This window comes from Melanerpes formicivorus, unplaced genomic scaffold (assembly GCF_026170545.1).
Source record: "Melanerpes formicivorus ecotype bairdi unplaced genomic scaffold, bMelFor1.0.p_v2 SCAF_144, whole genome shotgun sequence".
NCBI classification, from domain to species: Eukaryota; Metazoa; Chordata; class Aves; order Piciformes; family Picidae; genus Melanerpes; species Melanerpes formicivorus.
Genome location: NW_027142496.1, coordinates 378,614 through 402,058, shown reverse-complemented (window position 1 = coordinate 402,058; position 23,445 = coordinate 378,614). Strand labels below are relative to the sequence as shown.

Genomic DNA, 23,445 nt, shown 5'->3' with positions numbered 1-23,445 from the left:
GCGCTGGGCTGCCCCGAGCCGTGCCGGCTCCAGCCCGAGCGCCAGCACCGCAGGCACAGGCCAGGGGATGGCACGGCGGCGGCCTTCAGCAGCGCTCGAAGCTTCGGCAAAACGGCTGGGAGCTGGGAGAGGGCAAGCCCGGTTCAAGTTTCCGCCGCTTCTGTGCAGGCACTGTTGTTTCGAACAGCATGGAAAGGGACCTTGGCCCCTTCGCTCTGATGTCATAGGAGTGCGACGGTGGAGAGGCAGGGCGGGCGGAGTGGGGTGCTCTGTTGGTGGCTCCGGGCTCCGCGCCGCGCCCTCCCATCCCGGGGTGTCTCCGCCCGGTGCTCCGCTTTGCCCGGGGGCCCCTCGGAAGCGCCGGGGCCGAAGTGTGGCGGTGCAGCGCGCGATGGGCCGTGGGGACGCCTCGCGGGCGGGCGCGGGCCGGCCGGGCCTCGGCGCCGCGTGCTGAGGGGACCGGTGCCGCGCGGGGTCGGTGCGCTGCTGTGCCCGGGGGCCGCGGCCGAGCTGCCCCGGGCCCTCCCTCCGCCGGCAGAGCGGCCTCGGGTCACCTCTGAGGCTGCCGGCAGCGCCCGGCCCGTCGCCTTTGTCTCGTGTTCTGTGTCAGCCTGGCGGAGGCGCCAGCACGGAGTGCCCGGGGCTGCGGAGATCTCAGGCTGACCTTCTTGCGATCTTGGGGTTTTGGGGTGTTTTGGTTTTTTTTGGTAGGTTTGTCTGGGTTGTTTTTTTTTTCTGATAGGTCTTTGGCAGGAAATTGGCTTTTTTTTGGTGGGTTTTCTGGTGGTGGTGTTTGTTTTTTGGGGTTTTTTTTTGGTACATTTTTTGCCTCGTCCATGTTTAAGTGTCTGCATTGAATGAACTAGTAAAGATGGATAAGAAGTCCTTTGAAACCGTGCTGGATGAAATAAGAAAGGTAACTTCTCGTTTTATGTGTTGGTTTAACCATTTGTTGGTAGGATATTACTTTGGATGGACACAGCAGACCAAGGGCTTGTGTATTTTAATAATCGCTTCAGGATTCAATAAAAGCTAAGTTTCACCTCGTTGTGAGGGACTGTAATCCTGTGTTGCTGGTGTGACTTTCTTTGGTTGGTTTTGTTTTGGTGTGTCAGTGTAAAGTTGCTGTAGTGTACTTGGTCTGTTTGATAAACTTTTATTTTCCCAGCAGACTGGGGCTGAGTGTTCAGACTGCTGTTCCTCAGGTAACAGAATGCTTGAACAGCGCTCGTTTGATAGGAGTACACTGGACAGGTTGGGCTCGATGAGCTTTGAGGTCTCTTCCAACCTTGGTGATACTGCGATTGTGTAGTACAGCACTTTTACTGTCAAGGGTGATGAAGAAAAGCTAGAAGAGACAGGTATCTCTTATCTGGGGAGAGAAGCTGGATTTGCTTGACCCGAGTGTAGATGGGGACCACCGTTTTTAGGTTGGTTTAGGAGATAGAACACAGGGGTATGGCACAGGGAGGGTTGGTTTCAAAGCTCTGCTCAGCTGTCCTTGTTCAGAGTCACAGCTCACAAGCATGCATGCCTTTCTCCAGGATGTGAAATCCTGGGTTTTGATGCACGCTCTGGATTTTGCATGTCCATCTCCCGTTAAAAATGAGCAAAATCATTTCTAGTTACAGGAAGCAGAGATGTGCAATCTTGAACTGTTGCCTGGCAGGTCTCATTTCTTTTTTTTTTCTGTGCAGAGGCCCATTTTTAACAGGAATGATAGAGGTTACTGGTTGTGACAGTCCCTTAAATGCTGGAACTGCAAGAAGAGGGAGAAGAAATTAGAACCTTTGAGAAGAGTGGTTTGTTTCTTACCTGGAGTGATGTGTTTGGCTGTAGCTAAGGAGAAGTGACTTAAGTGTCACAGTAGATCAGTTACATGTCCTGCTAATGCAGTCACGGAGTGAGTTGGGTAAGATTATCTTAGGGCAGAACAGGAGCCCATAGCATTTTTGTAATGGGTGATTTTTGCTGTGATGGGTTGCCTAGGAGAGGTGGGTTTTATGCTTTTTTAATTTGGGCTTAGGTGCTACAGGTTGTAGTTTCAGGTCAGCCTCTCTTAATCATGAGACCCAGTAATGGCCCAGTTGTATTGTTTTGGAAGTATCGAGGTATAAACCATCGTGCATGAAAGCCCCAGGGGTGAGTCTTTATCACAGCTGCACTTAGCATTTTCACATGGGGTCATGGTCACAAATTCTCGTTTATAAAGCGGGTATCTTCTGTGCTCTATAACCAGCCAGAAACCACGACAGCCTAAGATATTTCAGGGGGTGGGCTTTCAACCCAAGAATCTTTATGGAAAGCCGGGGTTAAAAACATGAGGGAGCCGTTTGCACGTGAATGTGTTGCCTCACAATCGATAGTGGGAGGGAGTAACGTTTCAGATATCACTGCTGCAGTGCAGCCCTTCAGAATATGCTCTCTGATTACTGAAGACTTCAAACAAAGGGATTTTGACATGTGGTTCTCTGTCTGCCTGTAAACCTGACCTCGTTGATCTGGGGGTCAGTGCTAGGTTAGCAATAGCTGTGCTGTTGTAATATTCGTTTTCCAAATACTTATTCTGTGATTTGGGTGCTAGGTCCTTGTTTAAACTTCGTTCCTAATTCAGTGATACAACTTTCTTTGTGATGGGATTCAGGAGACGCTTGTTGGTGCATTGAATTTTCACAGATTCACAGGTTGTGTCAGGTTAGAAGGGGCCCTCAAAGGTCATTTGCCCAGCCTTCCTGCAGTAAGCAGGGACATCTCCAACTAGGTCAAGCTGCCCGGGAACACATCAAATCTCACCTTGAATGTCTTCAGGGGTGGGGTCTCAACCCCATCCCTGGGCAACCTGCTTCAGTATTTCACCATTCTCATTGTAAAGAACTTCTTCCTTATGTCTGATGTAAATCTACCCTGCTCCAGTTTAAAACCCTTGCCCCTCATCCTATTGCTGCAAGCCCTTGTAGGCAGTCCTTACCTAGCCTTCCTGAAGGTCCCTTCCCCATACTGAAATGAAGCTATATGGTCTCCCCAGAGCTTTCCTTTTTACAGGCTTAACAGCCCCACCTCTTTCAGCTTGTCTGCATAGGAGAGGTGTTCTGCCCCTCTGATCACCTTTGTGGCCCTCCTCTGGACCCGCTCGAGCAAGACCATGTCCCTCTTGTGTTGGGGGTCCCATAGCAAGTACAGTACTCCAGGTGAGGTGTCACCAGAGCAGAGTGTCAGAATCACCTCTCTCAATCTGACACCATGCTTCTTTTGATGCTGCCCAGAATGTGATTTGCCTTCTGGGCTGCAAGTATTCATTGACTCATGCCCAGCATCTTACCCACCAGTACCCCTAAGTCCTTTCCTGCAGGGCTGCTCTCCATTTCATCATCCCTCAGCCTGTCCTGGTATCAAAGATTGCCCTGACCTAGGTTCAGGACCTTGCACTTTGCCACAATTAACCTCATGCAATTTTCCTTAGCCCACTTCTCTAGCCTGTCCAGGTCCCTCTGGGTGGCATCTCTTTTGTCAGTCTTGTCAACTGGCACCACTCAGCTTGGTATTGCCTGCAGACTTGCTGAGTATGCACTTAATTTCACTGTTGTTTCATTGCTGAAGAAGCAATGGTCTCAACATGGACCCTTGAAGGGACACCTCTTGCCATCTGTCTTCATCCAGTCATCGAGTTATTGACCACTAATCACTGGATGCGATCATTCAACCAATTCCTTACCCACTGGACAGTCCACCCATGAATGGTTCCTCCTAATTGCAGGAAGACTTATTTTAATGTCTTAATGTATAGGTTAGGTTCATCTTTCCCCATACATATTTATAATTATTGACATAAAGTTTTGTGGTGTGGTTTGGGTTTTTTGGTGTGGGTTTTTCTGTGTTCCTGTAAACATGCATATAGGTGCTTTTTGTTCGTGTTCTTATTCTAAAGCCATTTAGTCGTTGATTTGAGGAGGGAGACTGACATAATTCATTTGGGTAAGTTGCTATATGACATACAAGGCTTTCTTTAAACAAAATATATAAAGAGGAGAAAGAGAATTTAAAGTTGCCATAAAGACAGAGGTTCTTTTTACCCTGTGACTGCAGTGTTTCTGCTAGTGTCAGTCTCTTAATGAGGGTACAGAAAGAAAGGGGTTGCTTCAAGCAGTGTGCCAGTGAACTTCAGCATGGCAGAGTCAGATTGTAGTGATAGAGAACTTCACGTGCCTGTATGGAGGAACAAGGACAAAAAACAAAGGTGTAGAAGAGCAATTGGGGAAGAAGTTAGGAGTGTGGGTGAAAGCTGGAGGTAATTTGAGAACAAGCATGAGAGCTAGCAATAGGTGGGGGCATAGAAACTGGGGAAGAAAGATGCTTTTATTAGTTTAGGTCAGGGATTTAGCTGTTACCTGTTGTCTTTACATCGTGTTGCTGTAACAGTGTGCTGGGTGTGAGGAGAGGGAGAAAGCCCTGGACTAGGTAGCCCATGGGGTTATCAACAGAACTGTCTTGCCACTTAGTCAAAAGTGATGGCCAGTACTGTGTTAAACTACGATGCTTCCTTTGTTCTGTATGATTACGTAATGAAGTTGGAACTGTGGGAAGGTAATAAGACAACACCAACCTTTGGAGCAAGCTTGCTTGTGTACATAATTCTGTCTGTACAAACTTGTTACCCAGTTTTTTATACATTCGCTGAAGATGCTTTGCTAATTATTTACAGGGCACGTACAAAGACTGTATGAATAATCAACTGCATTATCTTCTTTAACATGAGCATGCTGCAAACCTTTGGGGCAAAAGGAAGAGTGATGATATTCTCTCTGTACAGTGCTAAATATTGAAAAAATAGCAAAATGTCAAAAAATGAGTACTTCTTTTTTTTTAAACAGAGGAATTAATCTACATCTCTTTTGCTTTTTCTCTCAATGATCTAAGGCATATACTGATCCCTAGTAATACTGCAGTATAATTGATGCAAATGTCACTTGGTAAGGTCAGACTTTTGTAGACTCATAGACTAGTCCAGCAGATGGTTGGGGTATAATTCGGGGGATTAACTGTCTTTTTCTCTGTATCTTCTAGGCTGTACTGACTGAGTACAAATTAAAAGCTATTGAATATGTTCATGGATACTTTTCTAGTGAACAGGTAAAAGTCAACACCGTCCTGGGTCTAATGGGAGGTCTTGGGTTTTATGTTTTCAGTAATACAGAATGCCAGCATCTCCAGTCCATACTTTATTAATAACTGAGGAGATTTAATTCCTTATATCAGCTAAAACTGTTTAAAATAACTCAAGGTTGTTTTGTTATCAAAATCATTAAATTTTTATTTGTGTGTGGGGAAAATTGGAGAAATTGATCACAATGGAGTTTAGGATTATTTTGCGTGCATTTTCTTAACTGGCCTGTAGTAATAAGCATCCAGCTTGTTCTGATGCTGTGTGGGTGTTTTTCCTGTTTCCTTTTCTTCTCTTGCTTTACTTTTGTGCGGTGTTTTTGTTTGGTTTTTTGAATGATGGGTAAATACTGTTTAAATAAATGGAATGTTTATAAACTTTGGAAGGATTTGTTCTATTTTATTTACTTTAATACTGTGACATTTGTGCATGTAAACAAATACATAGAAAGAAGTAAGCACTTTAAATATTTCTATGGAAAAACGTAATCTTATAACAGAGTTTGCAGGTGCCTACCTAGAATCAAAAGAACTTTAGATGCTGGTAGGTACTGCTGTCACCAGACATCACAGACAGGCCTGTTTGCTTTAGCAATATATGACTATACTGCAAAAAATGAAAGCTCATTATTGATGCTGCTAGCATAGTTTTTTATTATCTAGAAAAGATTAATTGAAAGCCTTTCTGTTGCAGGTGGTTGAGTTATTGAGATACTTTTCCTGGGCTGAGCCACAGCTCAAGGCAATCAAGGCTTTACAACATGTAAGTTCTTGTGACCTACTCTCTTTATCTTATTTTAGTTTTGTCATGCCTACTTTTGCAACTGGTTGGTGGGTCTGTCTTCAAAGTTTCCTCTTCATCTCTTCTTTTTTCAGTGGTATCAAAATATGGAACTGCTTTTAACCATTGTTCTCTCTTCTGACTGAAGTGTCTTTTACTTTACTATCACATTGTAACTATTGTTAACTTTACTAATGTCTTTGCTTTTGGGAAGTGCTTTTTGGAGTTGCCAGTTCAGAATTTAGCTCATAAAGTCGCCTTCCCAGTGAAAGGGAGAGAATATTAAATGTTTACTGAAATATGTAATATGAAGCTGTTACAGAGTAGCATTCTAGATTTAAAATATTTACAGTGTCTGATTTTCTATGCTTTATTTTTCTCTTTTTGCTTACTTATCAGAAAATAGTGGCAGTTCCAGCATCAAAAATGGTTAATATTCTCAACTGCTTCACATTCAGTAAAGATAAACTTATTGCCCTTGAAATCTTAGCTTCGTAAGTATCTCTCACGTTGTATTTCCTTAAGTCACTTTGGTTTTACTAATGTTACAGTACAGAAAATCCAGGGTAGTTCCAGAAAGACGTGCTCTGGCCAGTTAAACACAAATCCATTGTCCATGAGGGTGTAAAAAGAAGAATTGGAAATAGACATTGTGTGAAATTCTGTAGTTCATCTGAGCCTTGATCATGCTGCTATGTGGATGTGTGCCTGCTGGAAAAACTGCCACTTGGCCAGTGTTTTTACAGTGATCTTCAAATCATTTAGGCAATGAAGAGGACCTTAAGCCTCTTTGTGCTCAGTGGAATGGAAAAGACTTGAGACCAAAGTGTTCTGGGAGTTGACTCTTTTGCATTTGAAAAGCTCTCTAGATATTACTTGTGTAAAAGCAAGTTAATACATCTCTTGAATTGACACATTCAGTTTGGAGATCTGATACCTATAAAAGATGTGTAGATATTCTGAATTTATTTTTACACAGAAAGTTACTTTTTACTGAACACAGATGCTTTCACATATGCTTATGTGGGAGTTCTCCTGCCTAGTTTAGGAGATTTATTCTATGAAATTTTGTTCTGGTTTGGGTTGTGGGATTTTTAGCATCAAGTATGTCTGCTTTGCATGTGAATACTTATTAGAGCCAGCTTGTACATTTTGAAGCATATAAATTAATTACATGAATATTCATAAAACAAGACTGAGGATATAGGCATGATCTTGCTTTTGGAGTTGAGCTTTAAGGAAGCTCTCTGAACACTCTTAGTCTTTTTCAGACCAAAACAAAGCAGGCAGCCTAAAGGAAGTCCAGTGGCACGTGACACTAACCTCCTTGAAATGCTTCTTGAAATGAGGTTGTCACTCGGACTCACTTTTCAGTTGCTTCACTTAAGCTGGTGTGGGAGCAAAGCATGATAACCTCTTTAGCTGTTGAGTTTGTACAGTGCAAGAGCATAATAAGGGAGTCATGATGCAGGAGTCCCTGCCCAAGTCTGTATACTGCTTAATTTTCTAATCAAAATTAGAGAACAGAGCTGAAAAATTATTCCCATTTTAAGGTGGTTTTCATGTCAATTCAACATTCTACTCATTCATTTCTTCTAATATCAAAGAATATTCTTTGAGAGCTCCTCCTTTTTGGGACTATTTACTGTGGTTCAGATGGGGTAGGTAATGTCTGACAGCAGTGCAAGTACTGTGGTCAGAGTTTTGAACAAAGCAGGCAGAATCAGGCATTAGGTCCCTCGTACTTGCACTTTTTGTTTGGTGTGTATAGTGTTAATTTGGGAGATTAGCATGGAGAGAGAAAGAATTCTTTATAGACCTGTATGAGAGATTTCACTGATTCTGCACAAGATGGAAATATTGTCAGGAGTGTTATTTTTTTTCATTCTAGAATAAATAAGGTGCAAACTTCTTTCTCTGCCAGTCCAGTAAGAAACAGTGGCAATGTGAGCAGCTGCTGATTTTCTTCCATAATGGCAATTGTGTGCCGTAGCAATTAAAGCTTTCTCATGAGCTGTGGTGATGCAAAATGCATTTTGTCAAGACAGTCAATTTTGCCATAAAGTTTAGCCATTGTTGTCCACTGTTCTGTATTGATATTTAATTCTAATACATGCTTTAATTACAGATATGAAGTCCATATTTAAGCCTCCAGTATTGGTGTAAAGTAATAGTAATATTACAATCTGAAATAATCATGTTTTTTAATGCACTGTTGGATACTGGCTGAATAAGTGTGGATCACTTTTCAGTCATGCATTGTTTCTGATACACATTTGGAATGGCAGTAAGTGCCTGTCAATGTCTTTGTTTATAGCAACATTGTTGATGCACAGAATTACCGCCTTATTGAAGATCTCTTCAGGATTAACATGTCAGAGAAGAAAAGATGCAGAAGGATTCTTGAGCAGGTAGTTGAGATACCCTAGTATCCTCGATTCTGTCAGATACAGTGTTGCTTGTATCCTAATGTTCATGTTGGGGTCAGGACTTGCTTTGAGGACTGCTGGGAACCACTGGTGGAAGACAAGCTGAGAGAAGCATCTGCGGAAGGATAATGAGCTATGCAGCACGTGCCAAAAAGAGGGGAAGTTTCTGTCAAGCATTAGAATCCTGCGGGAAAAGGGGCACAGAATTGCAACCAATATCGAAAGAAACAGTCTGCATTTGTTTTAGAGAACATCAAGTGTTTAACCCCAAGTTCAGCGGAAGCAGAGGTGGTCTGAGTAGAATTACTCCAAACAGAGGAGGCTTTGGTAGAACTCACACTATTTGGACTATTTGAGAAGAAATTTTAAGACAGAGCTTTGACTTGTTCTGTGTAGATTGATTCATGCAGTGTAAATATCATGAAATAGTATTTAGTTTCTTAACACACTGAATTTGATAGCAGTTAATGCCTTTTCCTGATTCTTTTGCAGGCTTCAAAAGCAGGTTGTAAGGCTCCTCATGCTATGATATCATCTTGTGGCATGATTCCTGGCAACCCTTATCCCAAGGGCAAACCAAGCCGCATCAATGGAATTTTTCCAGTAAGCATAACTGTATGCCTTCACTTTTCACAGCATCCTTGAGTTAGGGTTTATTAGAGTTACATCTTAAACCAGAATTCATGTAAGTGGAAGGAGGATTGGAATCCAAGTCAGTGGTGTTCTTTTGTATTTCCCCATTCCACATTTATAGGGAGCTTGTGTTATTTTTGTTTGCCCATTCTTCCTATGCTTCTTCAAGTAAAGATTACTGCATGAATAAGACTTTGTTCATCTGAAGCAAACACTGTGAACTACAGCAATATTTGTCAGCATCAGAAGAGGTGTAAAAACATCTCAGTCGCAGATTGATAAGATGACCTAATGTGGGCACTGCAGTCCTGCTGCTAATTTTCATAGTTTCATAGTTTCATATTTTCATTCAGGGTTGGAAGGGACCACAAGGATCAGCTAGTTCCAACCCCCCTGCCATGGGCAGGGACACCCCACACTAGATCAGCCTGGCCAGAGCCTCAGCCAGCCTGCTCTTAAACACCCCCAGGGACGGGGCCTCGATCACCTCCCTGGACAACACATTCCAGGGTTTCACCACTCTCATGGGGAAGAACCTCCTCCTCACATCTAGCCTGAATCTCCCCACCTCCAGCTTCATTCCATTCCCCCTAGTCCTATCACTACCTGAGATCCTGAGAAGTCCTTCCCCAGCCTTCCTGTAGGCCCCCTTCAGATACTGGAAGGCCACAATTAGGTCACCTGGGAGCCTTCTCTTCTGCAGTCTGAACAGCCCCAACTCCTTCAGTCTGTCCTCACAGGAGAGGTGCTCCAGCCCTCTGATCATCCTCGTGGCCCTTCTCTGGACACGTTCCAGCACCTCCACATCCCTCTTGTAATAGGGGCTCCAGAACTGGACACAGTACTCCAGGTGGGGTCTCACCAGGGCTGAGTAGAGGGGGAGGATCACCTCCCTCGACCTGCTAGCCACACTTCTCCTGATGCAGCCCAGGATCTGATTGGCTTTGCGGGCTGCAAGTGCATATTGAGAGCTCCTGTTGAGCTTCTTGTCCACCAGCACCCCCAAGTCTCTCTGCTCAGGGCTGCTTTCCAGCCAGTCACTGCCCAGCCTGGATTTGTGCCTGGGATTGCCTCGACCCAGATGCAGGACCCTGCACTTGCTCTTACTGAGCCTCATGAAGTTGGCCTGTGCCCACCTCTCCAGCCTGTCCAGGTCCCTCTGGATGGCCTCCCTTCCCTCTAGCGTGTCTGCTGCACCACACAGCTTGGTGTCATCAGCAAACTTGCTGAGGGTGCACTCAATGCCACTGTCCATGTCCCCCACAAAGATGTTGAATAAGACAGGTCCCAGGACTAATAAGACAGGTCCCAGGACTAAATTTTAGTGTAGTTCTTGAACAACCTGTGTGCTCTTAATGAACTGCAAAATGTAACTTGCCTTTTCTACAAGTCCAAGTGCAGAATGGTAATTTCATCAGAAACGTGGGCTGGTAATGGGTGCTCCTCTCTGTATGAGATTCCAGTGTTGTAAACCAAACCACTGGCATGCTTATACTTAGCACTTTCCAAGCCTAGCATGCAGTTTCTTTTTCCCAACAAACATGGTGCAGTATCACTTTCAGAATACTCAAAAATTTGAATGTTGTTTATTAAAAAATCAAATATGGGAGAAATTCTGTAGCAAGATTGATGAACTTCTTCACTGAAAAGGTTATCAAACATGGGAATAGGCTCCCCAGGGAGATGGCTGAATCACCATCCCTGGAGGTGTGTAAAACATGCAGAGACGTACTGCTAAGGGGCATGGTTTAGCACCAGACTAGTAATAGATAGTGGTTGGAGTTGATCTTAAAAGGTCCTTTCCCATCAAAATGATTTTAAGATTTTAAATTAATACTTAATAGTTTAATTTTCTTTTGTTTCAGGGTACCCCTATCAAAAAGGACACAGAAGAATGCACTAACGAAGGAAAAGGAATCGCAGCCCGTATCCTTGGCCCATCCAAACCAGTATGTCTAATAAATGAAACAATAAATCAAACTTGAAGGAACAAAATCCAAACCACCAGCCAATTCAGTGAGGCTTTGATATAAAATGCTAGATGTAATGATGTGAATGATACAAAATACGTTGCTAGAAGACTGTAGAGCAGCAATATCAACAAGGCTAAACTTACACAATGAAGATAATGCCATGTAGTAGTTTGTTTTTTCTAAAAGCTCTGGTTTGCATCTGTGGGAATTAGGATTCTCTAGGGGATACAATGTATGTGGCATAATTTAAACTGAAAGTATATTTAGTAGTCCACAGTAAGGTAGTGCAAGTTTCAGATAAAAGTATTTACAAATTTTTGTTACAGCCTCTGAGGGTTTCCCACATAAACTTAAAGAATGCCTGCATCTTCAAAACTTGAATTACAGCAGTGCCTTAAAAGGAGGTTCTTGCTTCTTGAGACTCTTGAACGTGTCCAGGGAAGGGCAATGAGACTGGGGAGAGGCATCAAGCACAAGCCCTGTGAGGAGAAGCTGAGGGAGCTGGGATTGTTTAGCCTGGAGAAGAGGAGGCTCAGGGGAGACCTTCTTGCTCTCTACAACTACCTGAAGGGAGGTTGTAGCCAGGAAGGGGTTGGTCTCTTCTCCCACACAACCAGCACTAGAACAAGAGGACACAGTCTCAAGCTGCACCAGGGGAGGTTTAGGCTTGAGGTGAGGAGGAAGTTCCTCACTGAGAGAGTTGTTAGCCATTGGAGTGTGCTGCCCAGGGAGGTGGTGGATGATCTTTGAGGTCTTTTCCAGCCTTATTGATCCTATGATTAACAGCACAGCCAACCTGCATTTCAAAATGTTTAAGCATGTAAGGCAAACTTTCAGTGAACCCAGGAGTACTTTCAAGTATTGTCTTGGTGCTTTATTTTCATTTTTATTATAAGTTGTATTCTTTTAAAGGAATAGATACTTTCATAAGTATTTTTCAATTTTAGATGTGTTAATGTTTAAAATGAGAAATCAGTCCAAGACTAGAGTGTGAAGACTACAAGGCAGGAAGGAGGTCCCTTTCTGACCTATGTTGAGTATTGTATTAAAAACTGAAAGTGTACCAGTGTTGTTTCTTTCATTATTTTCAGAAAGAGTGAAATATTTTCAGTGACTATGGGTATTGCAAAGAAAGCTCATGTCTAATATTTCTCCAGTGAAGAGCAGCTGTCTGTAGTGGTGTCTGAATTTTGTCACTTTGTCTGAGAAATGTTGGGTAATGCTTTTGCTATTGATTCTTCTGTTTCTTCTTTGTTCATGTAGGCTCCATCAACCTACAATCCCCACAAGCCAGTTCCATACCCCATCCCACCCTGTCGGCCACATGCAACTATTGCACCAAGTAAGGCTTCTATGTGTGTTAATCCAATTGATTTTTAGTAAGTTGTCAGTTTCTCTGACCAAGAATTAGCTTGTTGCTCCCTCTGCACACTCTGGAACTACCTCTTCCTGTCATGACTGCAGAATTGATAAAAAGATCAATAACTGGCTGCTTTTTCCAGCATCCATGTCCTAAGGAAAATAGAGAGCCCTGTTCTGATGACAAAATCTTTCACTTATGGCAGGCATTGTGCATGTTAGAGAAGAGTAGGGCTACATCTTGTGGTGATGTTTGTAGGCTTGACATTCTGTTGACCTGGTGCTGTTGTACCACACACAGAGAGGTGATCAGGCACAGCCCTGAACTGGGTAGAAGTATGTATGAACTTGCAGAGGATTAAATTTGTTCAGGTAAAGTGAATCTGATCATTTGTGCCATACGAACTTCTTGCTCCTCAGAAAGTTTCTCCACAGGCAACTTGGGAACCAGCTGAAATTTATATTAAACAAATCCTATAGGAAGTAAATTATGTCACAAAATTGGCCAGTGACTGGATGCAAGTGTTCATACATTATAGGATATGGAACAGCTTCTTTGGTTTCAGGGCCTTACTTAGGTTGCAACAGGGTTTGTAAAAAAATCTTGTGACAGTGTAACTCATAACTGATGATGCATTTGTATACTAAAAATGTGTACAATGAGCACAGTAAGTTTTATATTAAAATACTTTGAATTTCTTAACATTGAAAGAGACATTGAAGAATGACAGACCAAGCATTTGAGATGGGACATTATCCTCTGAGTATTCTGCCTAGTGTTGGAGGACTGGTCATGGCCACTGATGTATGTTTGGCTCTTTCGTTTGTCAAGGCTTTAATGTTAAAGGAAGAGTTGCAACAGCCTGTAAGGTAGGAATAGGAAAAGAGGAAATGAAGCTGCAGACACTGAATCACTCCCCCCTTTGAGTTTTTCAGGCAAAATGGAATTGAAAGCTATTGAAACCTGACTTCTTCAGGCTTTTTCAGGAGAGCTGCCTTTAATGAATTTTGGATCACAATGCAAGTCATTCAGGCAGACATTGGCAGAAGCCAGCATCTAGCCTGAATGGTTAACTGGTCTGTCTTTTTTGGAGGAGGAATCTTGAAAATGTTGTTTTAAAGGAAAAGGCACTTACTGTTTTGTTTAGATACAGATTCTTCTGAAAACTGAGATGTGTGCTGCATTTGTTATTTTAGGTGCTTACAACAACGCTGGCTTAGTTCCAGCGTCTAATGTCGTAACTCCAAGCTTGCCAGCTCCTCCGCTGTACACTGCTAATCAAGTGGTATCAGGTGAAGCATGCATCCTTTTAAAATTCCAATCATATTTCTTGTATTTCGTGGTTGTGAGTGGATCATTCATTGCGGAGTTTCACTTGCTTATAGATAACTAATTGTTGTTCTCTGTTTAGAAAATGAGGATCTTTCCAGTCAGGCAAAGCCTTCCCAAAATCAAGGTAAATTGCAAATCCATAGGGGAGTTTTTGTATCTTCATTTGTGGTTCAGAAAATGTGAAAAATTTATTTGCTTAGTGGGATTTTCATAAAACTAAGTATTTAACTACCGTTGGAGTAGGATCCCTTGAGAGTTGAGGAAAAATTGTTCTCGGGCACTTGGGACATTTCGACATTGAAATTCAGCCTTTTGTGTTTGCTCGTTAGAGTTTCATTCTTCAGCATTGAAGTATGTGACCAATCATGTACAAAACTGAATCAAATTATGCTTTGCAATGCAGTGCACTGAAACACTTTGATAATATCTTTACAGTTGTTAAAACTTTGGACATCTGTTTGGAAACTCATTCACATTTTAATTTCATCCATTAGTTACAATGGGAAGCTAGGAACAGAAGAGAGACAGATTATTTATAGTTTGAAATACGTGTGTAGAATGTCCTGTCTCAGACTGCTACATCTGACTTTGCACTTTTATCCTACCCTTTGAAATCTAGTTCTTTCTGAGCGTAGTTGGCTTGGTGGTGTTCTTTGTGTCTATTTGTGTGGCACTTGGTACGCTTTGTACAGGTCCTCATAGTAAATCACTTACATCCCGTTACTTACACAAAGGTGTTGATAATACTTTGTTTGACCAATAGAAACTGAGGATCTACTGAATATTCAGTCAGGCCTAATAACATATACCCAAAATGGATAAAATGGCCATGAACTCTGAGTTCTATTTCAGCTGCATTTCAGTAGTGGTTATCTTGGCTGTCAGGATTAACAACTGTGATCTTCAGGACAGTCTTCAACTTGGAAACAGGGTGAGGAAAGAAGAGAATCCATAGCTGAGCTATCTGGGTGTAGGCTTTTGGAAAAGAATAACTAAACCAAAATTGTTTGCAAACTTGCTGGTTTCAGAGGAATTTGTCATGTCAACTTAGGTTCAAGATTTTATTTTAAAGATTCTGGTTTGGAGTTAGTGTGTTTATATGTAGAACTTGTGCATGAGAGAAATCTAAGGTGTTACAGTTGAGTTTAACTGGTTGGGTCAGTGATTGGCTTGCAGTTAAAAAGATTAGTTACAAGTAAAATAAAGCATGAGGGTTGTTCAAGAGGAATGATGAATTCGCACATTCATTTTCCACAGGAAACTAGGTAGAGGTAGATCAAGGCTCTTGACATGCTAGTGTTGATAACTGCAGCTTCTTTCCATTAACTTCCACATCCCCATTCACAGTATGTCTGCCTGTTCTCCTACAGCTTGACCGATGTCTCTTTGACTTTGTAGGGTTGATAGAAGCTGATATTCCTAGTGGCAGCTGCTTGCTTCAGTTTCAGACATCTGACTAAAGACTTGTATTTGTTGATAGTCAAGTGCCAATATTAGCTTAGTACTGTAATGGGACATATACATTTTAAAGAGTACCTTCTTAGAATCAAAATCGTAAGGACACAGTGAAGAGAATGATCTGATTTTGAAGCAAAGGAAAATACCAGCACCTGAAATCAGCTGTCTTCAGTTGTTGACTCTGAAGTCATGGTTCTGAAGGAAATTCTGACCTTCAGTGACAGTGGATGTAGAGAGCCCAGGTGATCTGATGCCAATGCAATATTGGATCTGGTTGTGGTACTGCCAGATGTTAGGAACCAGGAGGGTGTTCACCTGTATCACTTAAACATTCTTACAGAGTATATTTAAGTGTCTAACTGTCTTGCATGAGATCATGAAGGGGTATCAGATGTCACCTAGTGTTTAGAGTGGAGTGGTAGCCTATGTGATGTACAACCTGTGTGATGTGTTTGCACGTACTTTTGGCTTTGTTTTCATAGCCCTCAGTGTTGATAGTTTATATACAGACACTGTGTATTAGCTATTGCCTGTGTATCGTATTTTGAAATGCTATATAAGATGTCTTTGTGTTGATTTCAAACATTTCTGACAGTTCAAAGTATTCTTACCAGTTTTGTTTCTTTGCAGCTTTTTCTGCACAAGCGAATCAGCTCTTTACTCCTCATGGTTCTAATCCTTCAACACCTGCTGCTACTCCAGTCCCTACCCCATCACCTGTCAAGGCCATAAGCCATCCATTAGCACCTGCAACTCCAGTCATCTCTGGGATGAACATGTCTAACCCTGTCCTTCCTGTTTTCCCAGGACAGGTCTCCTCTTCCATCCATACATCTCAGCCATCCACTGCAACCCCTACTGTCATCAAATCCCTTTCATTGCCTGGTGTTCCTGTCACCTCTGTTCACAGTGCAACCTCTACCCCCGTCCCTGCGGTTTTTTCTGGACTGGCTTCTCTACCCACTGCTACACCAGCTCCACAAGGTTCTTCCACCCCATGTGCCACGCCTGCACCTAGTGAAGCTTTTGCATCTGCTACTGCACCGTTTATTGGCCTCCCATTTTCTGCAACCTCTTCAATTGCTTCTGCTAATAATCCCACTCCATTGTCATCAGTTTTTCCTGGCCTACCTTTGTCCTTGCCACCCAATGCCCAAGGGATTTCTAGTCCTGTTCCATCTACAATTGCTAATTCTCCTGCCACTACCGTTCCTGGTTCACTTAGCTTGCCTAATCCGATTTTGTCAGTCTTAAAGGGATTTCTGACATCCAATGACACTTCATTAATCAACTCATCTGCTTTACCTTCTGCTATGACAAGTGAGCTTGCTTCTTTTTCTGCTCTTGCTAATCAAAGCTCTGACATTCCCACTTCCTCTGTCAACAGATGTTACACTCCATCAGCCACCACCACCCCACAACGTTCCTCCACACCTGCACAGGCCATTTTTCCAGGTCTTTCATCCCCATCTGTTGCAAATTCTAGTTCCACTCCTCCAACATTGCCTGCACAGTCACCTTTAACCACTTCGCCATCAATTATGCCAGTCAACTGTGGCTCATCAGCCTCCCTCTTGCATGGCACAAGCCCTACTAATCCCGATCAACAGCTCTCATCAGCCCCAGGTGCCACAAGTGTCCCAGTCCTGGTCAAAACTGAGCCCATGAGCCCTACTCTCTCAGCCTTCAAAGGTCCTTCGCATTCAGCTGGCCCTTCTCACGGCAGCATAGGACTGTCGGCGCTCGGACGTGCCTACACCTCGGCAGCGTCAGTGCCAGTCAGTTTACCCAGTTCCCTGAATCCAGCACTATCAGGTCTCTCCTCCTTGAGTGCTCCTCTAAACAATTCCAGTTCTCTGGCTTCCATTTCCCTCACCCCTCATGGCTCCTCTGCTCCCATTGCCCCTGTGTTCAACGGCCTTCCTCCTTTCACGTCTCTAACCAGTAACTTTGCTTTTACTGGTAACCCAGCACTTACGCCTCCCGTCACTCTCCCAGGGTCCTTGTTAGCCAGCCCGTCTACAACCGCTCCGGCCGTGTCTGCTCCTCACGTGAGTTCCACTGCCGCCGTGCTTTCAGGACTCGCCGCCTCGGCAACAGTCTCTGCTCCACCCTTCTCACTTAACTTGTCCAGTGCTGTCCCTCCCCTTTTTTCTGTTGCCCAGGGACCTCTGGGATCATCAAACCCATCCTTCCCCGGTTTTCCTGTCTCTAACACACCCTCTGTCACTCCTGCTCTCCCTTCTTTCCCTGGCCTCCAGGCATCTTCTGCAGTAGCAGCAGTTGCACCGTTGCCAGCAGCTGCCACAGCCCCATCTGCAGCTCCAGTCCTGCCAGGGTTTGCCTCGGCCTTTAGCTCAAACTTCAACTCTGCACTTGTTGCACAGGCTGGGTATGTTTCTGTTTCTAAAGGAGGTCAGCACCGTTTCTTTTTCTCCTGAGCAAAGAACTAGTTTTACTTCAGTCATAGACAGTATTTCACTCATAGTAATGGCAGTCAATTTTAAAAGTTAATTCACCAGTAAATTGCCACCTGCCTTCAAATACAAACAGATAGTAAACAGGCTGTCCTCAGTAGTCCCTGTTCTGACAGCCTAATCCAGTGAGGTGCTGAGTGATGATATTTCCCAGATGAGGACGCTTGGCACCTCCTAGGCTTTTACAAGAATAGATTCCACATGGGCATCCATTGAGACATCCAGGTAACAGCAGGCAGCGTCTTAGATGTTCCTGTGTTTTAAGGAAGTACTCAACATTAACTTTTGCCTGTGCAGTTTCAGTAAGCAAATTGTAGGCACAGCCAAAGTATAAACAGTTGAGTTCCCTTCTCAGGTGAGCCCCTGACAGTCTTGGTTTGTGTGTACATGAATGATTTGTGCCCAGTCTCTACCCAGCTTCTGATTGGAAATTCCAGCTTTTGTGATACGTAGACAAAAAGACATTTAATGTTTATAGCCATAAGCTTACAGAGAGCAATAGGATAAAGTGTGATGCATGTGTTCCTGATAACAGACACATTTTCCTGACATTCTTTCAGCCTGACTTCTGGACTGCAGACACCAGGAAATGCAGTTTTTCCTGGTCTTTTGTCTCTCCCTGGTATCCCTGGATTTCCCCAAAGTGCAGCGCAGTCTTCTTTGCAGGAGTTGCAGCACAGTGCAGCTGCACAGTCAGCACTGCTACAGGTAATGTGCTTATGTGTGCTGATACTGTTTGGCCTCAAGTGATTATGTGGGCATGTACTTGTGTGCTAACTTCTTGGGATTACTTTAAGTCAGTAAGTGGTGAAAACCGCTTGTTGATAAAGGCTGATGATAAAGAACAACTCAGAGTAACTTTTCACTCGAGGCCAAGGTACACTGCTTCTGGATCTTGTGAACTGGATGTAACTCTCTTTGACAGGAAAAAGCAAAACACCTGCAAGTTAAATTTGTGTTACGTTTGTGCTAAACCTAATGAACTTGCCACTTGGCTGCAAAATCTGTGCTCGATTGCAGTCTGACATTTTAATACTCGGTATTGCTGTGGAAAACCACTTTTTGTGAGTTATCTGCCTCTCTACACAGGCACTCAGGGTGGCTTGAATTTGTGCTTGCTGTGGTTGTGTCCTGGTAGTTCCCACAAATGCAACTGTTATAATACAAGCTTGAGGTGGTTGATGTCATGTGTAGTTTCATCATTTTTGTCCATGAAATAACTTGTTTCAGTCCTCAGCCTATGTAAGCTAACTGAAACCATCATCAGAGTTTGTATTTGGATGTTTATTCTGGCTTTTGTTAAAAGCAGCCTCTGTACAGTTTAGGGATTCTGGTAGGAAATCTGTCCTCTACAAAATACTAAGAGAGAGAGTTGAGTGTCTTGAATGAATGCTTTCTGTCTTCCATGACACATCAGTTTTCCAAATGGAGCATGTATCTAAGCACAGGGAAATAGATAATGAAAAAAGCACATTACCTAATCCAGGCCATGCTGCTTTACAGGAGTTTGCTCATTCTGTAAAAATCCATGTATGCAGATCACTTCAAGGAAACCACACTTTCCGTGTTTGCAAGTTCCAATCAATAACATTTAACTCTTAGCCAATTGAGCACTGAAGATAAAGTTCAAAGTCAGTGAAATACTGCAGCTCTTGATTAAGCTGTGCCTTCCAAATCAGCTGTGGCTTACTCCACTGGGAAGTGAATGCCATTAACACCTCTTCATTTTTCCTCTTAATCCAACTGCTTTCCTCATTCTCTGGTATTTCAGAGCAGTAATTGTACTACATATTAACACCTGCATATAGGTACATTGCTCAGCTCAGTTCCTTGCATACTTCAGGTTATACTTGGTTTGGTTTGGCTTGAATAGGACTGGTATTTTGCCTGTAATTTTGCTTGATTTAGGTTTTTTGTTTCTTTGTTTTTATCAGTGCTATTTCCTAACAACTTCTCTTCCTTAAAGGCACATTCTGCTTCTGCTCTGGAGAGCTATACAGCTCAGCCTGAAGGTTTTGCTAACTATCCATCAACACCAGGAACACCATTTTCATTGCAGACAAGTCTGCCCCAGAGTGGATGGCAATAAATACCAGGCATTTTTAAAGACTGCGGTGCTTGCTTGACAGAGACTTTGAAGGCTGTCTCCATGTTAGTGGGAGCCTGGTCTGAATTGGAGAAAGGGGAACACACAAAAGCAAACTGATGAAAGGAGGCTGTATCAGATGTCAAAATCTAATTTATGATTGCATTTGACTGATTTAAGGTCTGGTTCGTGACTCTCTGGTTTGAGTTGAATGTTTGGTGTCTTACAGGATCAGGGACATTCGAAGAGATGTTAATGTAAATAGAGGAGTTGCTGTCAAACCCAGTGGGGAGAAGAACTGTACTGAGAGTGTGTATGAGCACTGTCTTCTGTTATGTTTTGTATAGTGCATGTGGCTGGCACAGGACAAGATCAAGACCGCAACAAGATACTGAAAGCTGTAGATGGTCTTTTGTCTAGATGCACACTTGTGTGTGCGTAGGTCATGCTCAGCCCATGGTTCTCTGGATCTTTGCTTTGTATGTGTGAGAATCTCTGCTTGACATCAGCAGTATGTTAAAGAGGAGAGTAGGTCAGAGGAATGTGGGGGTTTTCTTATGCTTTAAAATACTGTTAAGGAAGGGCTTGCTGTTGAGTTGAGTACTCCTTTGTCTGAACCTGACCAGGAGAGCTGGAAAATGCTGCTGTACTGTATTTGGGTAAAAGTGCATCTTTCCAAAGTGCATGAAAGCATTTTAATTTGCTTCTAAAATAAAGTTCCATAACATCCTCCTTGCCCCCACACCTCTCTGTGAATGAAATAATAGGCTGCCTGTCCAGCACTTTGGACTGCAGGCTTTGGGGAATGTTTACAGACATGGGTCAAGTTCTTCTCTCCCTTATACTCATAAATTCACTGGTTCTTTACATGCTTCTTGGCTGTAAGCCACAACTTTATGGTGCTTCTATTATCCTGTGAATATAAGTGGGAGCAGAATTTGGAACATGGATTCTTTTAGTATTTTTCCTTGGAAAATGTGCATAATTTTAAAGGCTAAATTAACTGTGTTGGTTAGGAAGGGTTACAATGCAGCGTATAGAAAGGTCTTGCTTCCTTAGTGGAATTCAGTTGTGCGCTCTTCTAATGATGTTAGTTCCTCTGGCAATGTGTAACATCACTGAATATCATCTATGTAAGACAAACTTGGTCATGTTGTGGAGACAACAGAGATGAATGGTATTCAATCCTGTGGTTAATGAAAAGGTAGAGGATACTGTGCTGTAGGAAAGCTCTGCGTCTAGAGGTTTACTTTTTTAAGACAAAGTTCTGCTGGGAGATGTTGCTAATGTATTTTCTTTCAAGATGTGAACAGACTTTTTTAGAACATTAACAGAAATTCCTGTATTGGTTTTTAAAACAGTTGGGTTTTTTTTTTAATGAAAAGTTCACAGTGATGATGAAAAGGCTTTGCTGACTGTTTACATAGTTGCCTGACATACAGATGAATAAACTTGTTTTTACTAAGCAGCTTCCTCATGTTTGATCTTGCTTATGATGTTTTTCTCTTGGGATGCAGAATTATGTACTGAATTATGAAACTTGTTTCCAAAAGAGTGACAGTAGGAATACCCTACATAGTGTGTCAGCAGTTAGGTAGCCTTGCATTTTAATCCTCAATTTGCAAAGTAGCTTAAAGATCAAAACATTGCACTTTTGTTTTGTGAAACCTCTTGAATTCTAATGATTCTCCACTTTGAACTGCCCTTGACATCAGTGCCTTGTATCTTGACTCATGAAAACTGTGGAAAACAATCTACCATCTTTCATTCTCATTCTTTTTTATGACTTGTTCTTTGTAGGTTTGTAGATTAGTTGGAGGAGAAAATAAAAATTGGCTTTCATCTCATAGCTATGGTTATACAGTGGTTCTGAGTCAGTGAACATTTTGTAACTTCACTGAGGTGCTGAGTTTGATCACTGATTTGAGTCCTAGTTCTCCCTTCAAGCAATGGAAGTTCAATTCACATTACCTGGTAGTCAAAACCAAGTACCAGACATCAGCTGTTGCACAGTGCTTTATGCAAAAGCAAGCAGTTTGTACGTCTGGTTATGAAAACATCTACTGAGTGGTCCTGGGCTGTGGGCTGTCACTTTTATCTCTGTCTGAACTTTAGACAAAGGTGCCTAAAAGATTGAAGCTGTGTTTCTCCAAATGAATACAGGTGAGAAAGAGTGAATATCCACTATTTGGTGCTGTTCTCCTGAAGCAATGCACTTGGAAAGTGCTGTCCAGCCGCTTCACCCAGAAGAGTATTCCATCCACAGCTGGTGTTGGTGTAATGGAAGGCTGACATCAGTGAACAAACAGGCTAAGAATCATTACACTATCAAGGTTTTTTTGCCTTGGACACACTCAGGTTCTTACTGAATCACTGAGCAGGGTTGTGTAAACTGAGCTTTCCAGTAGTTGCCATTAAGGGTGTAAATTTCAATTTCTTAAATACTTGTCCTAATGTAAAATTGTTTTTTATTAATTTTTTCCCTTCAGGAATAAAGAACACAGGTTCTGCATTGCAGCAAACTCCTGTGACCCAGCTTTGGAATTTCTCTTTCATGTTTACTTGAGCACCATTTAAAAAAACAAAGGAGAAGTCTGCTCCTGAGCCAAACCGTGCTGGATCTTTCACTGAGCCTGTTCTGGGAAGGGCCTGTTGCTGTGTGACTTAACTCTGGGCTAACTATGATTTTATCTTTTCCCCCAATTATTGCCTATCTCTGCTATATTTCAGCCATGTTGACAGACTGCAAAGATGAGGTGTAGCAAAGTGTTCTTTTAAATAAAATCTGTATTTGGAACAACTAAGAACATACTGGGATTGTGTTTGCAAATACAGCTTCAGTTATTTCTGTCCAATGCTTCAATTGCAGCTGTAGTGAATATGAGAGAAGCAGGACAATTTTGCTCTTCTCCCTCTGATTTCCAAATGAGTATTGGGGGTTTGGCTGGGCCTGGAAGGAAACTTGCTGTGATATGAATCTTCTTACTTTCTTGCAAATTGCCTCCTTTTCTATACTCAGATGGAATCAACCCCTTCGTTTCATATTTACTCATGCTCTAGTGAAGTGTAGCTAAGGGGGGGGCCTCCTTTCATCTACCCATCATCAGCTATTGAAAGGTATTGCCCTTTTCTCAGGGAGCAGTGGTATGGGGATGCTTCTCTAAGCAATAGGATAGTACTATTGATTTTTCTGTCTCCTGCCCCTTCTAAATTTTCCCCTGGGGGAAAGTAATGATAAGCCAGAAGCAGATAGGCTAGTGTCTAGACAGAATTCAAGGCCAGAAAAGGACTAGGCTGAGAAATTCTTAGGGAGTGGCATGGAAAGGTGTTGGGGGAGGGGTTGGACTTGATGATCTTGAAGGTCTTTTCCAACCTGGTTAATTCTATTCTATTCTAAAAGGGTGGAAAGTAGTATGGGCCTAAAAAGGTGAGAAAAAGACAGACTGAAACCTACAGCTCTCAAGTGAGGACTGCCAGAATATTAGGTGTTGAAAGGGACCTTCAAAGATCTAATCCAACCTCTGCCAGAGCAGGATCACCTGTGTCACACAGAAACAGGCACCTTCTCCAGAGAAGGAGACTCTACAGCATCTCTGAGTAGCCTGTTCCAGTGCTATCACCCTCACTGTGAAAAAGTTTTTCCTTAGGTTTTATGTGGAACTTCCTATGCTCTAACTTGCACTCACTGCCCTTTGTCCTATCATTGTTCTGGCTCTGTCTGCCTGATAGTTGCCCTTCGTGGAAAGATTAATGAGGTCA

At 42.7% G+C, this 23,445-nt stretch overlaps 1 protein-coding gene across 3 annotated transcripts; it reads left to right on the top strand.

Moving 5' to 3' along the window:
* The first annotated feature begins 205 nt into the window (after nucleotides 1-205).
* On the top strand, nucleotides 206-22,261 carry PROSER1 (proline and serine rich 1). Of its 3 annotated transcripts, none has more exons than XM_068168621.1 (13): nucleotides 206-916; nucleotides 5,062-5,127; nucleotides 5,852-5,920; nucleotides 6,338-6,432; nucleotides 8,256-8,349; nucleotides 8,860-8,970; nucleotides 10,866-10,949; nucleotides 12,237-12,315; nucleotides 13,530-13,625; nucleotides 13,745-13,789; nucleotides 15,754-17,515; nucleotides 18,161-18,308; nucleotides 19,567-21,154. In XM_068168621.1, the coding sequence occupies exons 1-13, from the start codon at nucleotides 872-874 to the stop codon at nucleotides 19,687-19,689; spliced, it is 2,817 nt and encodes a 938-aa protein (XP_068024722.1). In that variant the 5' UTR covers nucleotides 206-871; the 3' UTR covers nucleotides 19,690-21,154. The 3 variants fall into 3 exon arrangements, with proteins under 3 accessions (XP_068024722.1, XP_068024723.1, XP_068024724.1); XM_068168623.1 differs by lacking the exon at nucleotides 19,567-21,154 and adding an exon at nucleotides 22,176-22,261 and having other exon boundaries at nucleotides 207-916; XM_068168622.1 differs by lacking the exon at nucleotides 13,530-13,625.
* The last annotated feature ends 1,184 nt before the right edge of the window (nucleotides 22,262-23,445 follow it).